Source organism: Halichoeres trimaculatus, unplaced genomic scaffold (assembly GCF_033239565.1).
Source record: "Halichoeres trimaculatus isolate MK-OKI-2021-1 unplaced genomic scaffold, fHalTri1.1 fHalTri1_scaffold_11, whole genome shotgun sequence".
Classification (NCBI taxonomy): Eukaryota; Metazoa; Chordata; class Actinopteri; order Labriformes; family Labridae; genus Halichoeres; species Halichoeres trimaculatus.
The window spans coordinates 35,872,179-35,890,831 of NW_027437189.1; the positions used below are offsets into that span (position 1 = coordinate 35,872,179).

At 45.2% G+C, this 18,653-nt stretch overlaps 1 protein-coding gene across 1 annotated transcript; it reads right to left on the reverse strand.

The window, feature by feature from the left end:
• Positions 1–351: 351 nt before the first annotated feature.
• Positions 352–16,982, reverse strand: asxl1 (ASXL transcriptional regulator 1). Its single transcript, XM_074681517.1, has 11 exons — positions 16,556–16,982; positions 11,615–11,698; positions 10,242–10,361; positions 8,276–8,477; positions 6,390–6,559; positions 6,167–6,251; positions 5,926–6,092; positions 5,078–5,174; positions 4,618–4,723; positions 3,433–4,423; positions 352–3,341 (listed from the first exon to the last, which is right to left on the reverse strand). The coding sequence occupies exons 1-11, from the start codon at positions 16,610–16,612 to the stop codon at positions 780–782; spliced, it is 4,641 nt and encodes a 1,546-aa protein (XP_074537618.1). The 5' UTR covers positions 16,613–16,982; the 3' UTR covers positions 352–779.
• Positions 16,983–18,653: the final 1,671 nt, after the last annotated feature.

The following is an 18,653-nucleotide window of genomic DNA, read 5'->3' on the forward strand; positions in this document are numbered from 1 at the left end:
TTTATTTGATGTCTGCTACAACCAGGTTCTTCCAGTTAGTGATGTTCATCTGACTTTTGCATATTCAGTTTTGGAGGATTGTTTTCTAGTTAAAGAACAGATGTTTGTCAGACAGGGCTTTCATTCACTGCTTCAATTATAGAGTCTGCACAGACGTGGATGAAATCTGTTGAGGACTAAATTAGATCTGAGAAGGGTTCCAGGTTTAGATTTCAATGTGAGGAGCATCATTTCAGAGGGACAGGCTGCCCAGGACTGCTCTCACTTCTTTACTCACTCTTCTTTTCAGACACTGAACTCTGTCATGAGTGACAGAAAGTATTGAATCAAGCACAAAGCAGTGAAAGCACATCATTTACTCATTTTAATGGTTAAAAAAATACTTCTTTGCGCAAAGAGACAAAAATTAGTCCTTGTTCACTGAGGAGACAAGAGACCAAAACAATGATGGCCACCGAATGATGACAGGTGGAGCGAGAGAAGATGAGGTAAATGTTTTTTGAGGAGAGAAAACAAAAAAAGGCACAATTTACAATCAATCATGCCCCAAATTCACAATAATTATAACGACAACAATAATAATAATAATAATAACAATAATAGTAATAATAATAATATATCAATACAGCTAAAAAAAATCTGAAAATCTGAAACAACAAAAAATACAGACCAAATCTATCATACAAGGCAGATCCTGCCTGTCAGGCTCCTCCTGGACCTCCAGAGCCCCTCAGTCCTGCTGCTGACCCCCCAGGCTGCAGTCCCTCTGCGCCCACATACTATCTGACCACCAGACACGACACACACAGTTTGGAGGGCCCGATGCAGTCATCATGGCAGAAGGCACCGCAGCCTTGGCACATGATCATGGCTTTAAGGCGGCACGAGCACTTGAGCCCCACCTCCTCGGCCGTACTGTCAGTAAAGGCCTGGATGCTGAGGGTGGCCTGGGTGGTGGTCAGGCGGGGGCGCAGCTGGAGAACACTGTCCGCCATACTGCGGCTGAAACCGCCGTTGTCCATCACCGACACATTGGCCGTGTAGCTGACTCCCCCGCCCTGTTTGGGGAGCTTCCCATACAGCTGGAAGGGAAGAGAGGAGGAGGGCGTGGGGGAGGAGGAGGAGGACGGGGAGCCCGTGGAGTACAGAGCTTTGCTGTGCTCCTTCTTGGCCATCCTGGCTAAAGTCATCTCCATGTTGAGAAGCCCCTCCATGGCCCCCCCGCTCAGGTAGCCATCCATCGAGCTCCCCGGTTCCTTCTTGGTCACACTGAGGGCTTTGATGGGGGAGGATTTGGCGAGCGCCTGGCAGGACGGCCGTGAGCTCACTTCATTCTTCACGGAGGAGGCGGGGGACAGCTGCTGCTGCTGCTGGTGAGGAGGGGGCAGCTGGGACTGGGGGGGGCGCCAGTTGATCTTAATGGTCGGGACCACCTCTGTGGGACAAGGGTCTGCGTGGGGAGGAGAGGGGCCGTTCTGCAGGGGGCGGTGGGAGTTCTGTGGCCGGTCTGGAGTGGCCCCCTGTGAGGGCTGAGGGCACTGAGAGTCTTTGATGACTGCAGACTCCTGAGAGCTGAGGTTACTCCTGTGGTTTGAGCTGGACAAGGAGGAGGAGGAGGAGGAGGAAGGGGGCACCGAGGTGATGACTGGGACCGCCCCAGGGGCCTGCTGGGGTAGATACTGTGACACAGCTGGTGTCTCCATTAGACAGGAGACTGGGCGGCCTGGAGGGGACTTGTTGTGGTTCTGAGAGGCCACAGTCAGATCTGGACTCTGAGAGACCTCTGGCCTGCCTCGAAGACCTGGGGTCCTCACCATTGGCAGTCTGGGATGTGGCCCCGGCAGCCGGCTGATCTCCAGCCTGTTTGCAGACTGAACAGGCAGGACTTTCTCCAGGGGCAGGCTGCCCTGGAGCAGCTGAGTGACTAAGGGGTTGTTGGCCTCCACACTGGATACTGGTCTGGCTGAGCTGGGCGGTCTCTTGGCAGCAGAACTCTTTAAACCTCCACGACACTCGTCTTCAGCAGAGCCCAGTCTGGACACTCGACAGTCCTCTCCAGGCTCCATTTTGACAACCACGTTGGTGTCTCGACTGGGTGTGCCGTGGTGGTCCTGGGGGTGGGCTCGGCCATGCTGGGGGTGGGGTAGACCGTTGGGGTAACAGGACTGGATTACGGTCTGTCCTTGGCGGCTGGACACGTGAGCGTGGATGACCGGCTGCTGGTTCTGAGGAGGAGGGGGAGGGCTGCAGATGACCAGCTGCCCGTTTCTTGGCGTGCTCAGTTGGGGGCACCAGTCCGGGTGCTGGTCGTCCTCCTGGCTCTCGTTCTCACAGTCTGAAGCAGTTTCTGTGGAGTCACTGTGCATCCCAGCCTCGTAGTCTTTCTCGGAAGAGTCCATGTGAGGGAGTGGCGTCTGCTTCCTCTCTGCAGCTGAGCAGGAAAATACGTCCTGGGACTCCACATGATGGGAGCCGTGCTGGATCACCCCCCCCAGGCCAGCCTCCTTTCCTTTCAGCTTCTCTTTGGGCTGACAGGAGCTGGCCAGAGTCTGGATCACATCCACACCCTGAGCCCCAAACCTGGGGAGGGAGTCTGGGATGGAGGTTGGGACCAGAGGAGGTTTTTCACAGCCCTGGTCTGCTCTCACAGAGGGCGCTGCAGACTCAGGGACCTGGCTCTGCCTGGCTGACAGAGTAGCAGACTTGGATTCAGCATCAGGTTCTGGAGAGGACCCCTCAGCTGCCTTCTTTGTGAGGCCATTGGAGGAGCTCAGCACTCGGGCTGACGCCTCTGGTTCCTCTCCAGCCTCTGGCCCCCCAGCAGCCTCCTCTAAAGGAGGACTCGGGGTCTGTGGGGGCTCCAGGGACATGGAGGTGGAGGTGGTGGACAGAGACGGGGAGGGCTGTGGCACAGACTCTACATTGTGAAGCTGTAGTTGTGTTCCAGACGAATTAGAGTCCGAAGACGGTCCCTGCTCCTCCATCCCACCACCTCCCCTTCTTCCACTTCCTCCTCCTCCTCCTCCTCCTCCTCCTCCTCCTCCGGGCTCGATAGGTCCTGGATGCTCTCGCGCTCGTCGTCCATTGCTGCTATCCGGTAGCCCAGCAGCAGGCCGCAGCCGGACCCCGTCCGTCCCTGTCCCGTCGCCAGTGGCTGCAACAGCAGCAGCGGCCTCCCGCTGGGCACGGGCTTGCTGGGCGCGGGCTTTGATGTCCGCCAAGGTGCGCGCGCCCCCCGTCCCCGACCGCCGCGAGCCCTCGCCGGGGGGCACGATCCGTGGGCAGATCTGATAGGTGGGGTGGCCTTTGACCCAGGGAGGTTTGATTCTGGACAGTTGAATCTGGAGCAGAGAAAGAGTGAAGAAGAGTCAGGCTCAGTTCTGGATCAGGAAAAGACTCTGAGAGCACCAGGTTTATAAAGTAAAGTCTTACCCGGATTGGCGGCACCTTGGGCTCTTCTGTTGTCGGCTGCGGCTTCTCCGTACGGACACCGTCAATTGTGGTACGAAAGGACTGACGGTCATCCAGCCGCGGCCTCTTTTCGGGAAAGCTGGAAAAGGCCTGAGCCTCCTCGGGCCTCCTTTTCTCCTTGAGCTGGGAGCTGGGAACGGGGGTGGAGGCGGGGCTGGCGGAGGGGCTGCTCTCACGGCTGCTGGTGGCAGTACCTCCAGTGACAGAGGTGACCACGGAGGCAGTGTCGTCCAGGGGATCGGCTGCAACTGCTGCACTGGACGAGGCCGAGGAGGAAGAGGAGGAGTCCAAGCCCGCTGCAAACGCTCCCTGTCTGTCTGAGGGGGAGGAGGGGGAGGAGGCTGGGGAGGAGGCGGATGAAGAAGATGAGGAGGAAGAGGAGGGGGAGGAGGTGGAAGCCAGAGGGGGGGCAGCCTCCTCTGGAAGCAGGCGGGCTGTGACCTCTGGCTCTTCGTTGGCACTGGTGGAGGCCGGGCTGGGGCTGGGGCTAGGGGTTGGAGTGGGAGTGGGTGTTAGAGTGGGAGTGGGTGTTGGAGTGGGAGCCGGTAACTCCACCGGCTCCGGAGTAGGAGAAGGCTTGGGCTCGATAGAGGTGCTCTCTGCAGGGAGCTCCACTCCACACTCTGTCTGCAGCACCACCTCGGCTTGAACCACCGTGTTGTCGGACATGGGGGAGCCGATGGACACCGCAGAGATGTCCAGAGCGGCGCTGGCCTCGGGTGTCTCAGGGGCTTGCAGGGCTGCAGGAGTGGCCTTACAGAGAGTGCGGCGTGCCCTGCGGCGCAGATCAGCCCGTGTGCGTCTCCTCATGCGCCCGTCTCTCCTTCTTCGGCCTACACTGCGTCTCTTTGGAGTTGCGACCACAGCGACATCACTGTCCAGCACAGTAGCTGCAACTTTACTGGCTTCACTGGCAGTCAGCCTCAGGGACTCCTCTTTGGTCAGACCAGACCTGCAGGTAGACAAATAACAGCTTGATCAACAGGTACACTCACCTGAGAGGCTGTAAGCCCATGCAGACCAGCTGAGCAGAGAGATGAACTGCTAGCATGGTCGGGAATGAATATTCTCCAATCAGTGTTTTCAAAATCAGGAGTATGTGGTGTTGGGGGTGGATAACATAAGCATAAATAAGTAGAGTCTTACTTTTGCCCGTGGTACTCCTCAAAGAACTTCTCCTTCCACGCTTCAACTTTCTTCTCTTTTTCCATTTCTTGTCGGAATCGAACCTGCATCTCGTGTGTGAACTCGCCTGAAAGCATCAAACACAAACAGTGATTCAAAGAGGAACAGCTGCTCTTGTCCACGTCTGTGCTGCTCTGGAGGAGGACGAGAGGAACAGATAAACTACAGTCTATGAATCCTGTCACTGATTGGTCCACACAGGAACATAGCTCAGGATTTATTCCTCCAATGAACAGAGGTCATGCTGGAGTGCATGGTAACCTGTGGACAGGTAACACTGCTTGTGCTTCTCCTTGATTTAACATTCAGCCAACAACTAAGTGTGACTGTGACCCTCTGATATCAGGTGTCCTTGATTGACACATCTCCTCCAGGCTTGCTCATGCTGGGGCAGCTTGTTCATGATGCACTAGTGTCTTACCCTCAGCCAGTCTCTCTTTCCAGCTCTGGGAGGCGTGGGTGAAAAACTCATTGTTGAGAGCTGAACTGCTCAGCCGGGCCATGCCATCAGATCCAACCTGCAGGAGGAGGGGAAGGGCTTTTTAGATCAAACAACGGAGAAACGGCCAAATGGACAGGTGTTGCTTTGCTGGTTTGCACCGTACTGAGTGATTCCAAACACTCTGCTGCCCTGCATATCAAAGGAGGGGTAGGGCTGGATTACCTGCTTTAACCAATGAGAGGAGCAGACACATCACCAACCAGATGCTGCATGCTCGTATGGCTCACAAACATTAGCAAACTGTACCCAGAGACCACGCTGTTATTGGTTAAGTAGAGCCTCTGACAGTCTCTGCCAAGAGTGAGCTGTGAAACAGAGCCCACACACAGAAAGCCCAATGACACAACAATCCTCCAACGCTGCACCAGATCTCAGGAGTTTCTCTGAGGGCTTAATCATCAAAGTTGATACCTGCCATGGTTTTTAAACCTGCTTGGATATAAAGGTCAGATCAGTGTGTCGCCGGCCTCAGTCCACCAGTGATAATTTCAATCTCATCTTATAAATTTGGAAATAGTCACTCAGGAACATCTTTCCTTATAATGCACCCCAGCACACCACCACAACTCAGACATTGACACATTAGCATCAGCTTCCTGACCATGTGATGGTAGGAGCTTTGTCAGAGCCGACATCAGGGGAGAGCTTCTGTACTGGTTGCACTTGTGTTCATCATGTCATGGCTGATCACACATAAAAGTGATGCCCAGGTAAAAGGGGAGCTCCAGAGGCAGAGCGGTAAACTTTGGGTTCAGTCGGATACTTACCAAGCGGTCCACCTCTGGCAGCAGCTGCAGCAGTTGCTGTTGGGAGTGTGCGGGAAAGGCAGAGAAGGTTCGCACGTTGATGAGCGCTCTGATGTTGGTGTTGACCAGGATGGAGCCTGGTGTTTCGAAGTCCACATCCACTCCTCCTCTGCTCCTCTTCATGGGACCTGCCACAGAAACCATGTGTCCTGAAGCATTCAGGCTTTCTTTTGGTGCTGCTCCGAAACAGAGGGATTCTTACCTGAGGGGACGTGCTCTCCATTCACTTTGAGCGGGGTGAGGACAACACGAGGCATCATGACGGCTTTCTTCCTCTGCCTCCCTGACTGCAGAATCACAAACAGAGGAACAGGGCAATTAGGGAAGCTACAGCCATGTGTCACACGGGTCTGCAGTGGTGCTCTTACAGCCTTTACAGCCATCCAACACATGGAGCAGTGAGAGTCCCTCTGCAGGGTGCTGACCTGTCTGGAGCGGCTCAGTCTGGTCTGAGCGTGTGGAGGATGTTGGGTCTGCTGTGCTTCTGTCCGTCCCTGCTGTCCCGCCGACCTGCTGAGGCGTGTCTGTGGCTGGTTGATGGGAGGCTGCGGCTCGGTGGAGCAGGAGGCGCTGGACGAGCTTTCATCGACCGAAGCTTTAAAGCAGAAAGGAGGAATAAACGCACAGCTGCACTCTGCCACAGACATGGCTCACAGAGAAGATACTCTAGAAACATTCAGACGATAACCTTTCCCTCTGCTGAAAGCCACCTCTCTGTTACAGCTCACACTGCAGCAGCTTGAGTTACATAACATATTTCAAAGCTGTGATCTTCAACAGGCTGCTTCTATCTGGACCATAGTTACTAACAAAGAAACCAGCTAAACCTAACTGAAATAAAATATAAAGGCCAGGGCCCATATTCACAAAGCATCCTAAGGCTAAAAGTAGCTCTTTGTGACATCATTTAAAGAAAAATCTTAGATTTCCTCAAACTCTAAGATTTTTTCACTGAATGTTCCCGCAGTAAGATAGAAATTATTCAAAAAGCGTCTTCAGTAGACATGCTGATTTCCTTAATTTTGGGGGGTCGGTAGTCAGGGATCAGTGATCGGCCCGTCCTTACATATAAAACTGATCATATATATACCTCTGGGAAGGTCTGACAGCCAGCCTTTGTTGCTTTTTTGCTCTGAGACCTAAAACTCAGGACACTTTATTGGTTATTTAAGTTAAAACATAAAGATTTTATTGTTTCACAGGTATTGTTCAATGATTTTCAATAAAATAAGATTGGAACATTGAAAGTATACACTGTCAGTTGTAAAAAATAAAAAATCGGTATCGGCAGGTTAGGCTGTTTTAAAGCTAAGGAAACTGCAACCAGGTACACTCTGACAAACAGGGGCGGACCAGACTTTTTAGACTGGGGTGCCCCAACCAGGGCACTGACTTATGCAGGGAGGCATGAATTTTGTGAGTCCACACTAGAATAAATAGCATTTATTTTTGCTTATTTCTTTGTATTAAATTACATGATTAACAGGCTACAGCTTTGGCAAAAAATAAAACTAGACTGAAACAAAATGTTTTTTTTTTTTTTTTATAGAATATAACTTAGTAGCGCTATAGTGCACTTAAAACAGTACTGTACAAGCTTCTTTAGCAGTATTTTTAAATTTAAAATGAATAAAATGGTGCAGCTTTCAATGTGAATGCAAACAAGTCTGTCTCCTTTAAAACTACAAAGTGAGGTTGTTAAAACAGAAAAACAGCTACAACTTTAATTCCAGGAGTGAAATAGAGGTTACTCTTAATTAAGCTTTTGATAAAATTAAAACAAAACTGGTTTGGGGTTCTCTCTGTCATTTGTACTTGTTGTTTTCTTAAAAGGTGGAAAAAAAATGTCAAAAAATCGTCAAATAATGGTAAATCAAATTTTTGGTGAAAAAATCTGAGATTTTATTTTTAGGCCATCTCACCCAGCCCTACCCCACATTACAATAAAAGACTAAAATTAAACTAATAAAAACTAAATTAAGACTGTTCAGAAAATAAAGCCTAAACTTAACTTACCCACTTTAAAAAACGTATAAAAACTAAACTGGAACTGAAAACAAGACGCCAAAATGAAACCAATCTCCAATCTAGAAGAAAATACTAAACGATAATAACTCTGATCTGGGCTAAAGCTGCTTTCCTGGACTGCTGCCCAATGAGGACTGAAGTCCAGTTCACTAACAACAGTTCCAGTGAACCTGCACCACTGGCACCTTGTCTTGGCCCAGAGTTGAGTGTACAAAGGCATCAGGGTTGTTCTGATGAAGTCATTGGCTCTTCACAGAGGATCTGGTGTGAGCTGTAGTCTTACCATCATTGTCTCCGCTTGCAGCAGCAGTGGTCTCGGTGGAGTCGCAGCTCTCCTGCTCGGTGGCCTCGGTGGGTCCGGTCGAGGCCACAGATGAGCCCGCTGCAGGAGTGCTTCCACTTGAGGATGGAGCAGCATCTCTTCCAGTAGCCTCCGTCGCCACCTCTGTCTCTGTGGTTGTCTTTGTCCACTGGAGGGCGTTCTTCTGCAGAGCATGAAAAGTACAGAGTTACCCTCCAGAGCAATTGAAGCTCTCAGCCTGTGGGATAACCTGGGCTCTGTGGTCAGCAGCATCAAATTAAAACAGCTTGCTGTTTCCTTTTTATTTCTCCACTTCAAAGCAAACACAGATCAGGCTGTTTTTTATCTGTCACTGTAATTACCTGCGGCTGGAATTCCCAACCTGTAGGCTGTGATCCCCTGGTGGTCAGCAAAGGTAATGCAAGTGCCCCCTACATCATAAATCTACTTCCAAAACTCTGCAGCGAGGATCCTGATGGGAGCAGAGCAACACAACCACATCACCCCCATTCTATCCACCCCACTGGCTCCCCGTCTCCAGCAGGACTGAGGACAAGGTTTCTCTTCTCACACCAGCTCACCCATGGACATGTCCCCTCCTACCTCAAAGAACTCCTAAATCCACTGAACCCAACACTTTCCTTCTGCTCCACTCAGTCTAACCTCCTCCATACACCCAGAATCAGACTCAGGACTATGTGAGATCGGGCCCTCTGTGCTGCTGACCCACGTTTGTGAAATGCCTTCCCAGACACCCTAAGAGCAACACATCTACTGACTGTTTAAAAAAGGAGGTTAAGACATTTCTTTCTTTTTTGCAAAGCTTTTAGCCACTTTAATGGCTTTAAAGATTGTCTACCACATCAATCTGTTTTTTAAATTGTTTTTACCCCCCCTCTATATATATTTTTTTTTCATTTTCTGTTTTTAAGAATCTGTAGCACTTTGAAATCATCCGTTGAAGAGGGCTTTATAAATGAAATGTATTATTATTTTATTCATAGTAAAGATGTTCAAAGTTCTTTTCATTATTTTGTTTCTGATTTTTAGACATGTGATTATCAAATGAGAGATGGGAACTTTTGTTATTATCAGAGGGACCACTCTGCAGTGGGACCACGTTGCAGTATGCAGTTCAGTCCTTTGTGTTCAATCTCCGATTAAAAAAGTGCTCTGAGAACGCTTTATATGGCCTCCGTGTGTATGGGGTCAAAGGTGGGCCGCAAACAATTTTGAGACTACAAAGCTGGCCCTGAGTTGGAAAACAGTTGGAAACCACCAATCACTCTACAGCCTGTGGATTAGAGATAGACCAGTATGGATTTTTTTGGGCTGATACCATTACTGATTATTAGTAGGCAAGGAGGCTGACAACCGATATTTAAAGCCGATATTCATTTGCAGTCAAAGTGAAAATACTGGCGTAAAATTTTGAACAATATAAACCCCAACACTTAAATGCATTCAAATGCCTTCAAGCATTTGTTTATGAAACAGCTACCATACTTAGAAACATGTTTATAGAGCTAAATTAAAACTTAAAAGATAAAGTTTTCTACAGTAAACACAAAATTTCTATGTAACTACAATAAAACCAGACAAAACTGAGTTTATGCTGCTTTTTAATGCATCAGTGCACAGCATGTAATGCATCTGGATTAATTTTCTGTTTGGTTTACCATAACTGATTTTAAACAACCATCTAAGGCTTCCATACTGTAGACAGAGAGAAATTCCGTGCAGAGAAGCATCAGAGCCAAAACAACACAGTTTTCAATTGGTTTCATATTGGCCGTCGGATTATTGAAAAGGCAGATGCCGATATGCCCCAAAATGCCAAATATCGATGCAGATAATTGGCCCCGCTGATAATCGGTCTATCCCTACTGTGGATAATACTGAGTAACATAGCTTAAGGTTTGTGTAAAGGTTTCATCATGTTTTTTACCTTGAGGGTGAATAGGCTCATCCGTCCAGGCAGCTTGAAGAAGATGCTGTTTTTGACTCGGTCCCCCCTCACCTGGGAGTGCAGCATGGTGACCAGGCAGGCCAAAGGAGCTGTACCACTGCAAACAAACACATACGGGTTCATTTCCTTCTAATGCCATGTGTATCTGACATCATCTCAGAAGCATCTGTCACACCATGATTCTCAGTAGGCTCTGATACATCATGAAAGATGGAGAGATTTCTCTGTAAGACGCCTGTTTGGGGAAGGCTTCGAAACTTGATCAGCTCGGATAAAGTGTAGTTTTGGCAGTGACATGGCAGAGAATGAATCACTGCAACATGAGAAAGTATCTGAGCAAACTGTGCCATCACTCTTCAGTGAGTCCACAGTTGAAGAAAGTTGAGCGTGTGAAACAAAGCACAGGTGTTTGGTGACTGAAAAGGAGTGAAAGGCACTTTGTCTTACCTCCTGATCAGGTCAGCAGCAGGTCAGGTGGTCCATGAGGAAAGAAAGGCATGTAATAGAGAATTAAAAGCTTGTTTAGAACAACAGGGATTGACACATCCAATGATGACTTTTCTGAAAACACTAGTATACATGGAAAGGAATATTCCAATCTCTGGTCAACATGCGCCGCTGTAATCAAACAGATTACTCAATTGGGCGCGCGCAGAAAAATGTAAACATCACAAGATTTATCAAAGCTGGAGGACGACAGTTTGTTTATCACGGTGTTGCAATACTCCGTATTGCGAGTTTGTCGTCCGTCCAGTCTTGAAATTATGTTCATTTCTTTCAAAGTTTGGATCAAAAACAAACTTTCTACAGCAGTCCAGTGCTGACGGCTCGCCGCCATTTTTAAAGTTGAGGAACATCTCTAGTTGCGTCTTACGTCATATTTGAGCATGCGCTGAAAGAACGCACCCTGACAACTTTCTGTTTGAGTGGATACATGATACCTCAATCAGTTTGGGGAAAGGAATATTCCACCCCTGTGAAAGCGATTAAATGTCCATTCTGATTGGCACTTTTCTTTTGTGATGAGGTGTATACACAGGTTAAATTATTTCCGTTTGAGCAAATAAACCGAATGCATGCGGAATATTTGGGTCCATGTATACATGGCTACTGAGAACAGTCACTGAAGGTCAGTGTCATGATACACTCAGGAGTCAATGAACAACAATTCTAGTGTGGCTGCACCTGTAGTTCAACACCACAGGTAGAGCTCAGTGAGTACACAGCTGTGGCAAGAAAAGGTAAGAAGCTTTACACTTAACTGTGTTCATGCCGTGTGTGTGTGTGTGTGTGTGTGTGTGTGTGTGTGTGTGTGTGTGTGTGTGTGTGTGTGTGTGTGTGTGTGCTTCTCACCGCATCTCCTTCAGCCCCTTGGTCTGGATGACGTGGAGGATTTGTTTTGGAGTCATGGGGGCATCTGAGAAGTTCTCCAACACCTGAAAAAAGTCGCATTGTGTTTACACGGAGACTGAGAAAGACCTACGCTCCAAAAACTCCAAAAACAAGACAAAGACACATCAGCCTAAGGACGCAATCACACTGGCAAACCGTACTACGCTAAAGCATGCTTTGGCCCTACAGCTGTTTGTTTGGCTGGTGCTTGAGGACAATTCACTTCCCTGCTTTGGCACACTTCAGAGGGGGGGCTTCAGCACAGTCTTCTTCAGGCACAAGCGCAAGCGGACAGCGGGTATGATCCACGACCGCGGCAAGTGCACCTCTGGACAGTCATTCTATACAGTAGTGGAGTGTTGGAGGGCCGTGTCTGACCAAAACGACTCAACATAAAGCAAAAAGTCTGTAAAGTTGTAGCAGTGCTCTCTGTGTCTCATGCTGACTCTGAGATCACACTTGCTTCAAAGTGACTTAGGGGGCCATGCGTGTGCCTTAAGTCTATTGTAGTGTGACCATAGGCCATACTCGCATGGTCCGCTCCGGGTTAGTCCTCTGCTGCAGTCTGTGTCACTCCAGACAGTGCTGTGTGGCTGTAATGACCTCTGAACTGACGAAGACTTTGTTTACGTTTGCCCCTCCGCGCATGCGCAGTACTCTCTGAAGAGCTGACTCCACTTCCTCCTTTCTTTGAGGGGCAAACATGAAAAGTCTTAGTCAGTTCAGAGGTCACAGCGCTGTCTGTAGTGACACAGACTGCAGCAGAGAACTAACCCGGAGCGGACCATGATGGAATATTGGTGAAAAACATGAGTTTTTGGACGATTAATGCAGTTTTAAGAGCGGCGCTGTCTATGCCCCGATGGATCCCATTATACAGACGTCCGCTACACGATTTTGGATCTAAATATCTCCTGAAGCACTGCTTGGATCAGGAAAGCCTTCTGGGTGAGTATTTTGTTCTACTTCATTCTATAAACAATGTAAAAGCTGTATTAACCAAACTTATCCTTTAACTATTTGGGCAATTAAAGGATAAGAAACAGGACGGCAAAGTCTTACACTAACATGCAGTTTGATTACTTCTGAAATTCAATGTGTTTTCCTGCCTCTGCCACACCAAAAGAAAAAAGAAGATGCACCAAGTAAAAGCAGAAAACTCCAAATAAAGTGAGCACTTCCACCAACTATGACACTGATGAAGTTCGTTAAAATGCTCTAAATATAATGCTGAAGGGTTGACCTCCTTAGCAGAAGCTCATTCAGCTTTCGTTACAGTTCTTTGGCCAGTTTGTGAACAAAGGAGCTGAGCTGACCAGAATCAGTGACCAGGGTAACACACAGAAAAACCTCAGACCACCATCTTCAAATTCCAAAAAGACTATTCTGGTGCCTTAAATGGTGAGTTTGCCTGACCTTAGATGTTATGCATCATCAGACAGATGTACTTCTGTGAAGCATAATCAAACTGCAGGTCGGTTATTATCCAATGATTTAGTGGATATCAGATATAAACCTGGAGCAAACTCCCTGATAATAAAAGATCTGCTTCCGCTTCCAAATCCAGGCTGAAGACTGACGATTACTACTTCTTCAGTTCAAATATTATGGTAAATTACTTCATTACCTCTGTAATCAAACAACCCTGCAGTGTGTTGTATATGATTTTTTAATAGATCAATCAGACTTTCAGTGTCTCCTGTTTTTGACTGTTCCTCTCAGATTTCCTCATAGCTTGATTTAACAGTGAGACACACACTACTTGTAAGGGTTGGGGTTCTTTAACCCTTTGTTTGGATCTTGTAATGTCTTATGTGAAACAGTTTGAAATGCCTTCTTGTTGAAATGTGCTTTCCTTGTAAAAGCTGGTCAGTTACTCACATGAAAACACATTAACAGCTAAACTGTTCTTTAAATTATCTTATTATTCAAAAAGTGTACATCAGTTACTTAATTTTGTTTTTAATTGTTAAAATTTGCTTCATTGTTCGGACCTACAGATTGTAAACAAGAGCCTTTGGGTTTTGAGATGTTAGTTGTACAAAAAACAGATTAATGATGACCTCAAAAGCCTCTGGAACAGGGTATATGCTAAAATCCTGAGGTTAATTTTGATACATTTTTAAGACATTTTAAAAAACCTTTCAAAAAGTCTTAAGACTTAATCGCGACTTTGAGTTGTTGTTGGCAACCCATCTTTAACAGTTGCAGTTTCCATTTATACAGAAATTGTGTAAGCTGAGGAGGAATAAAGCTTGAAAGAATAAATGAAACTAAAGGCAGGTTTATCAACACTCTCACAAGAAGTAACGAGACTTATTCAAGGCCAACTTGCAAAAAAAAACAAAAAAACCGTGAAATTATTTTATCATTATCAAAATTTAGGACATGGGCCTTGTGTGATTTGCTTTAATGTTGTATTTAATTTCTCTTTTTAAAACTAGTAGTAATTTATAGCTGGTGTATATACATCTCACAATCTTTATTGTTGTATCTTATTGTAACTAAAATCTTTATGTATTTATTTTATTTTATTGTTTTCAATTTTTGTATTTCTCTACTGACTCTAAGTAAGTAAAGTAATTCTATTCTATTCTTTTTTACAACTTTAATGGCCAAATGTTTAATGTCCTAACCAGGGGACAGTCGCAAGGAGGAAAATAGATATTCATGGATATTTTTTGAGTCAAAGCTTGAATACCAATAAAATGTAATACCTCATAAAACAACAATTAAGACTTTTTAATACTTTTTAAGACCCTGTGGACACCCTGTGGAAACTGCTGATTTTAACTTTGAGGCGGTTTTATTCTTTTAGTTTATCTATATCTATATTTATATCACACACACAAAAATATGACACAGCTCACACTGTTAATGAAGTTTTGAGTTAATCAGAAGAAAAGTTGGTCGCTCAGATGTCACTTCTGTTACCTGTTCACAGACCACCTGCTTGAGCAGAGAACACGCTGGTCTTTCCAGCAGAAAACAGAGCCCACAGTGAACCCACTGCCCTCACTGAGGCTTAACAGTAGGGCTGGGCGATTATGGTAAAAATAAGAATCCTGATTATTTTAAGTGATATTGAAATCACAATTAATATACACAATTATTCATTCATTCAAAAACTTCAGTACTGATTTAAACACAACTTTAAAGAACCAGCAAGTGGCACATACAGTATTATTGATCCACATAAGTCACACACACTCGCTGTGGCTGCACTTGGAACACAGAAGAGCTATGAAGCACAGGAACTTGCATACATCTACACTGTGTGGCATATTAATTGTTTTTCTTCGATGATATTGTTTTTATGATTGTCAGATGGCAAAATTGAAATCACGATTAAAATCCGATTAATTGTCCAGCCCTACTTAACAGTGTGCAAAAACACACCTTATTACCTTTTCTTTAGAGTAGATTATTTGGCTTACTGACATATTAGCAGGCATCTATCTAATCTATCATATATGTCCCTCACACCTAAGTTTGCATATGATCAAGGTTTGGTTTTCATAATTAAATGTGGACACTTTTCTTTTGCATCAAACTCAACTGGCATGTGGAATGTTATGGAAATTAAGTACTGATACAAAACCACTATACTCATCAGACCTGGCTTTGATAATCTGCAAACTTCTTAAGACTCATTTTAGATTTGCAAGAAGGGGTTAGCTGCCTCATTTTTCCTGATACAGAACCACATAACCAAGTCCTGCAATATCTGGGCAGGATTATCCTAGAGGGGCTACAAACTTCAGATTTTTCAAACCTTTATTCTGCTTGTGAAGGTGCAAAACTAGATCAGATTTGAAATAAAAAATAGTTTGAGGGTTTACAAATAGGTAGAAAAATTCAGTCCACACATCTTCTATCTTCTCCGTTGTCACATCTTAACAAATATAATACAGATGCTCAAAAATCCGAGACAATTTTAGGGGAGTGTGGACCCTTTCTTGAAATGTTAGGCCTTCTCTGGAAGCTTGGACTATGGGGTTCAGGGTCAGAACGTGTTCTTATGTTGTGCAGACTGGAGAGCAGATAAACAGCAATTCTTTGCATTTTCACACGTAGAATACAGGTTTCACAAACAAACTATTTTTAGCTAGTATGCAGCCTCTTAGGAGTCATTAAATCTGTATACGAGAGCAAAATCTAAGTGGTTCTGGATCAGGACCATGATCCTTTCACCTTCCTCATTCCAGGTGTAAGAGAGGCCACGAATAAAACGCCAACTTCAGCCGTTCAGTTCGTTAATATTGGGACAAAGCAGGGTGAATAAACGTCCACTGGCATGTCTCCTTTGATGTAGCTTCAAACAATCCGTGCCAATGTGGACATAAGACAGCTGAGTTAGCTTCAGCGCTGCTAACGCTAGCTAGCATTATGACCAACAACATTGGCTCCCGTTACAAAAAAGATTCGTGTTTCTCTCATTTTGAGAAAAAATAAAAAAGCAATGTCTCCTTTTATGGGCTGGTCACAATAGAAGCACGCCCGTGTAGTGGCGCTAGCTTTTGGGTTGGTCTACTTATTTTGCTCGAATGGGAATTAGCATCCAGCTAACAGGCTGCTGCCTAGCAAACAAAGGGCTTAAAATAGGAGAGGTGGGTGCTAGTGTGCTAACCAACGTTAGCATGCTGCGGTGTGTTGCGCTTGAATTCACCAGTAAAAAAGGCGTGCAGATAATGCAAAATGTGCTTATTAGATTGTTTTTATCTTAAAATACACAGATGCAGCTTGCTGGCTATGCTAGCTATCTGATATAAGAGCAGAGCCTAGGCTGTGGTCGTGAGGAGAATATCCAAACACAACACATCTGGATCCTTCGTTCACACTATTTCACACACGCGTTAATTTACATGCAGCTATTTAAAAGCCAGAATAAGAGTGTTTACCATGCGAGCCGCCTCAGCCCAGGTCCGCTCCTTCTTTCTCTTTTGTTTGTCCTTCATTTCCTCTGCGCCTGTGTCTGCGGCTAACCTGCTGTGTGTCTACAAAGCAAAACGATGGCGATGTAGCTGCTTAGCAAAATGGCTAACTACGCTCCAGGTTCTGTGTGTGAAGCCAAACAAGCCGTTCCTTCAGCCTGGGACGGGGCTATGGCGTCTGCTGGTCTCTGAAAGCTGTCTACTGAGCGCAGTGCCTTCTGTGAGCAGGCTCAGCACATATCGTCTCACTGTAGCGCAGAAGCTGAGCGAGTGCAGGGCTGGCTGTGGAGCTGCTGCAGGACAAGCCTCTATGGAATGCAACAACCAGGTCAAAGGTCAAACTCTCTGCAGGAATGCAACAAAACAACGACTAGCCCTGTGCATGCAAATGTGGATCATTTAAGCAGATACTGCATACAAATAATGATGCGTAATTTAAGAAGGGCACAGTTTTGGTTGAGCCTAAACTAACACATTATATCTCAGGAACGTCGAGCAGGTACATCAGAGCCCAGCAAAGCAAAATGTCTCATTCATCCTGATGCAATACACCCCGTTACCGCTAATGAGAGCTTTATTTTCTATGCTGGCAAACACAAAACAATGTTTAATATGGGCCATGTAAACACATTAATACCACATTACACCATTAAATTGTGGCCATCATTAAACATTAAATCATACAACAATGAATCATTTCACCAAGAAGAACTGGTATAAAGTTGCATGTTGGGGAAATTGCTTTCTTGTGCATTTCTCTCCTCAAACACAAAAAAGAAAATAATGGTGAATGAAATGATAACAAGAGGTATTCTTGCCATAGTTTCAGACAAATTTAGATCAAAGAAAACTTTTTGTGTAGCACAGAAATTGTACACAGTGGTCTTTCTAGAAATTAAGTACTGACGGTAAGAGAGAGAGAAAAAAGCTTGTACTATCTACAAGTGACAGAAAGCACAAGATTTTGAAAACTAATCTTAATAGAAATTAAATTTCAGTACTTCTGGTATTTTACAACTCATGTATGGCTTTGATTTGTCTGGAAACAGTGAAATAAACAGTGCCGTGTCTCTATGACGTACAATAGCAAACTAGACTGTTAGCTTAAGGATGAACAATTTATATATATATATATATATATATATATATATATATATATATATATATATATATATATATATATATATATATATATATATATATATATATATATATATATATTTATGCCTGTAACCCCTGTGAAAGCAATAAATGTCAGATGATGCAGTTCACTGTTCTAGAAGAGACACAAACAGGAGGTTCCTCACAGGAGCTTCAACTGGACTTCCTCTAAAGAGCATGACACAACTCCAGCTTGTTTGGGGACCTGCAGCTTTCCCACCAGGGTTAAATAATTAGCAAATCACCCAGGTTTCAAAGTCTCTGCAGCTACTGGTGCACTACAAAGTAGCTTTTAAAGTGTATGAACTTATTTTTAAGTCAGTAGGGCTAAAATACAGCTCTAGCTTCTTATTTATGTTATCAAACTTATCAACTAAAGAAGAACCTTTGTGTAATGTTGACTGATAACCCAAGGACCTGACTTTAAGCAGTGTTTATCCACTGTGGAACCATCACAAACCTCCCTCAGCAGTTAGATGTGCTCAAAATGTAGAGACTATTAGCTGAAGCATTGAAACATTTCTGTTTGCACGTGTATTTTAATGTGTCTACAACCTGCATTTTATGTTTTCTTCACACTCTTTTTTTTAATGATTCCTCAGTTTACTGTTGAGCAATTTTGAATCTCTTGGTGATGTTTTTGAAGTTGTTTTATGGTCCTTTAATATGATGGATCAATATTCCATCTCTTTTCTCAATGTTTATCTACCTTCCTGGTGCTTTCTTTTCTTTTTCTAAAACAAATACAGCTGCTTGCTGTGTATGAAACATGGTCAGTAAGTTAAAATACCCTGGCTTATTTTGCAGAAAATTAATACTAGTTGAACAAACCCTACAGAAGATAGTTTTCAGATGGTACATGAGGCAAAGAACAAACCAAATTACTCTACTTTTTACAAAGCAC

Coding starts and splice junctions, on each gene's coding strand:
- asxl1 (XM_074681517.1), bottom strand. CDS start 16,612: ATGAAGGACAAACAAAAGAGAAAGAAGGAGCGGACCTGGGCTGAGGCG. Junction 11,699..16,555: donor GGGCTGAGGCGGCTCGCATG/GTAAACACTCTT, acceptor GACTTTTTTCAG/GTGTTGGAGAACTTCTCAGA. Junction 6,252..6,389: donor GACTGAGCCGCTCCAGACAG/GTCAGCACCCTG, acceptor GTGATTCTGCAG/TCAGGGAGGCAGAGGAAGAA.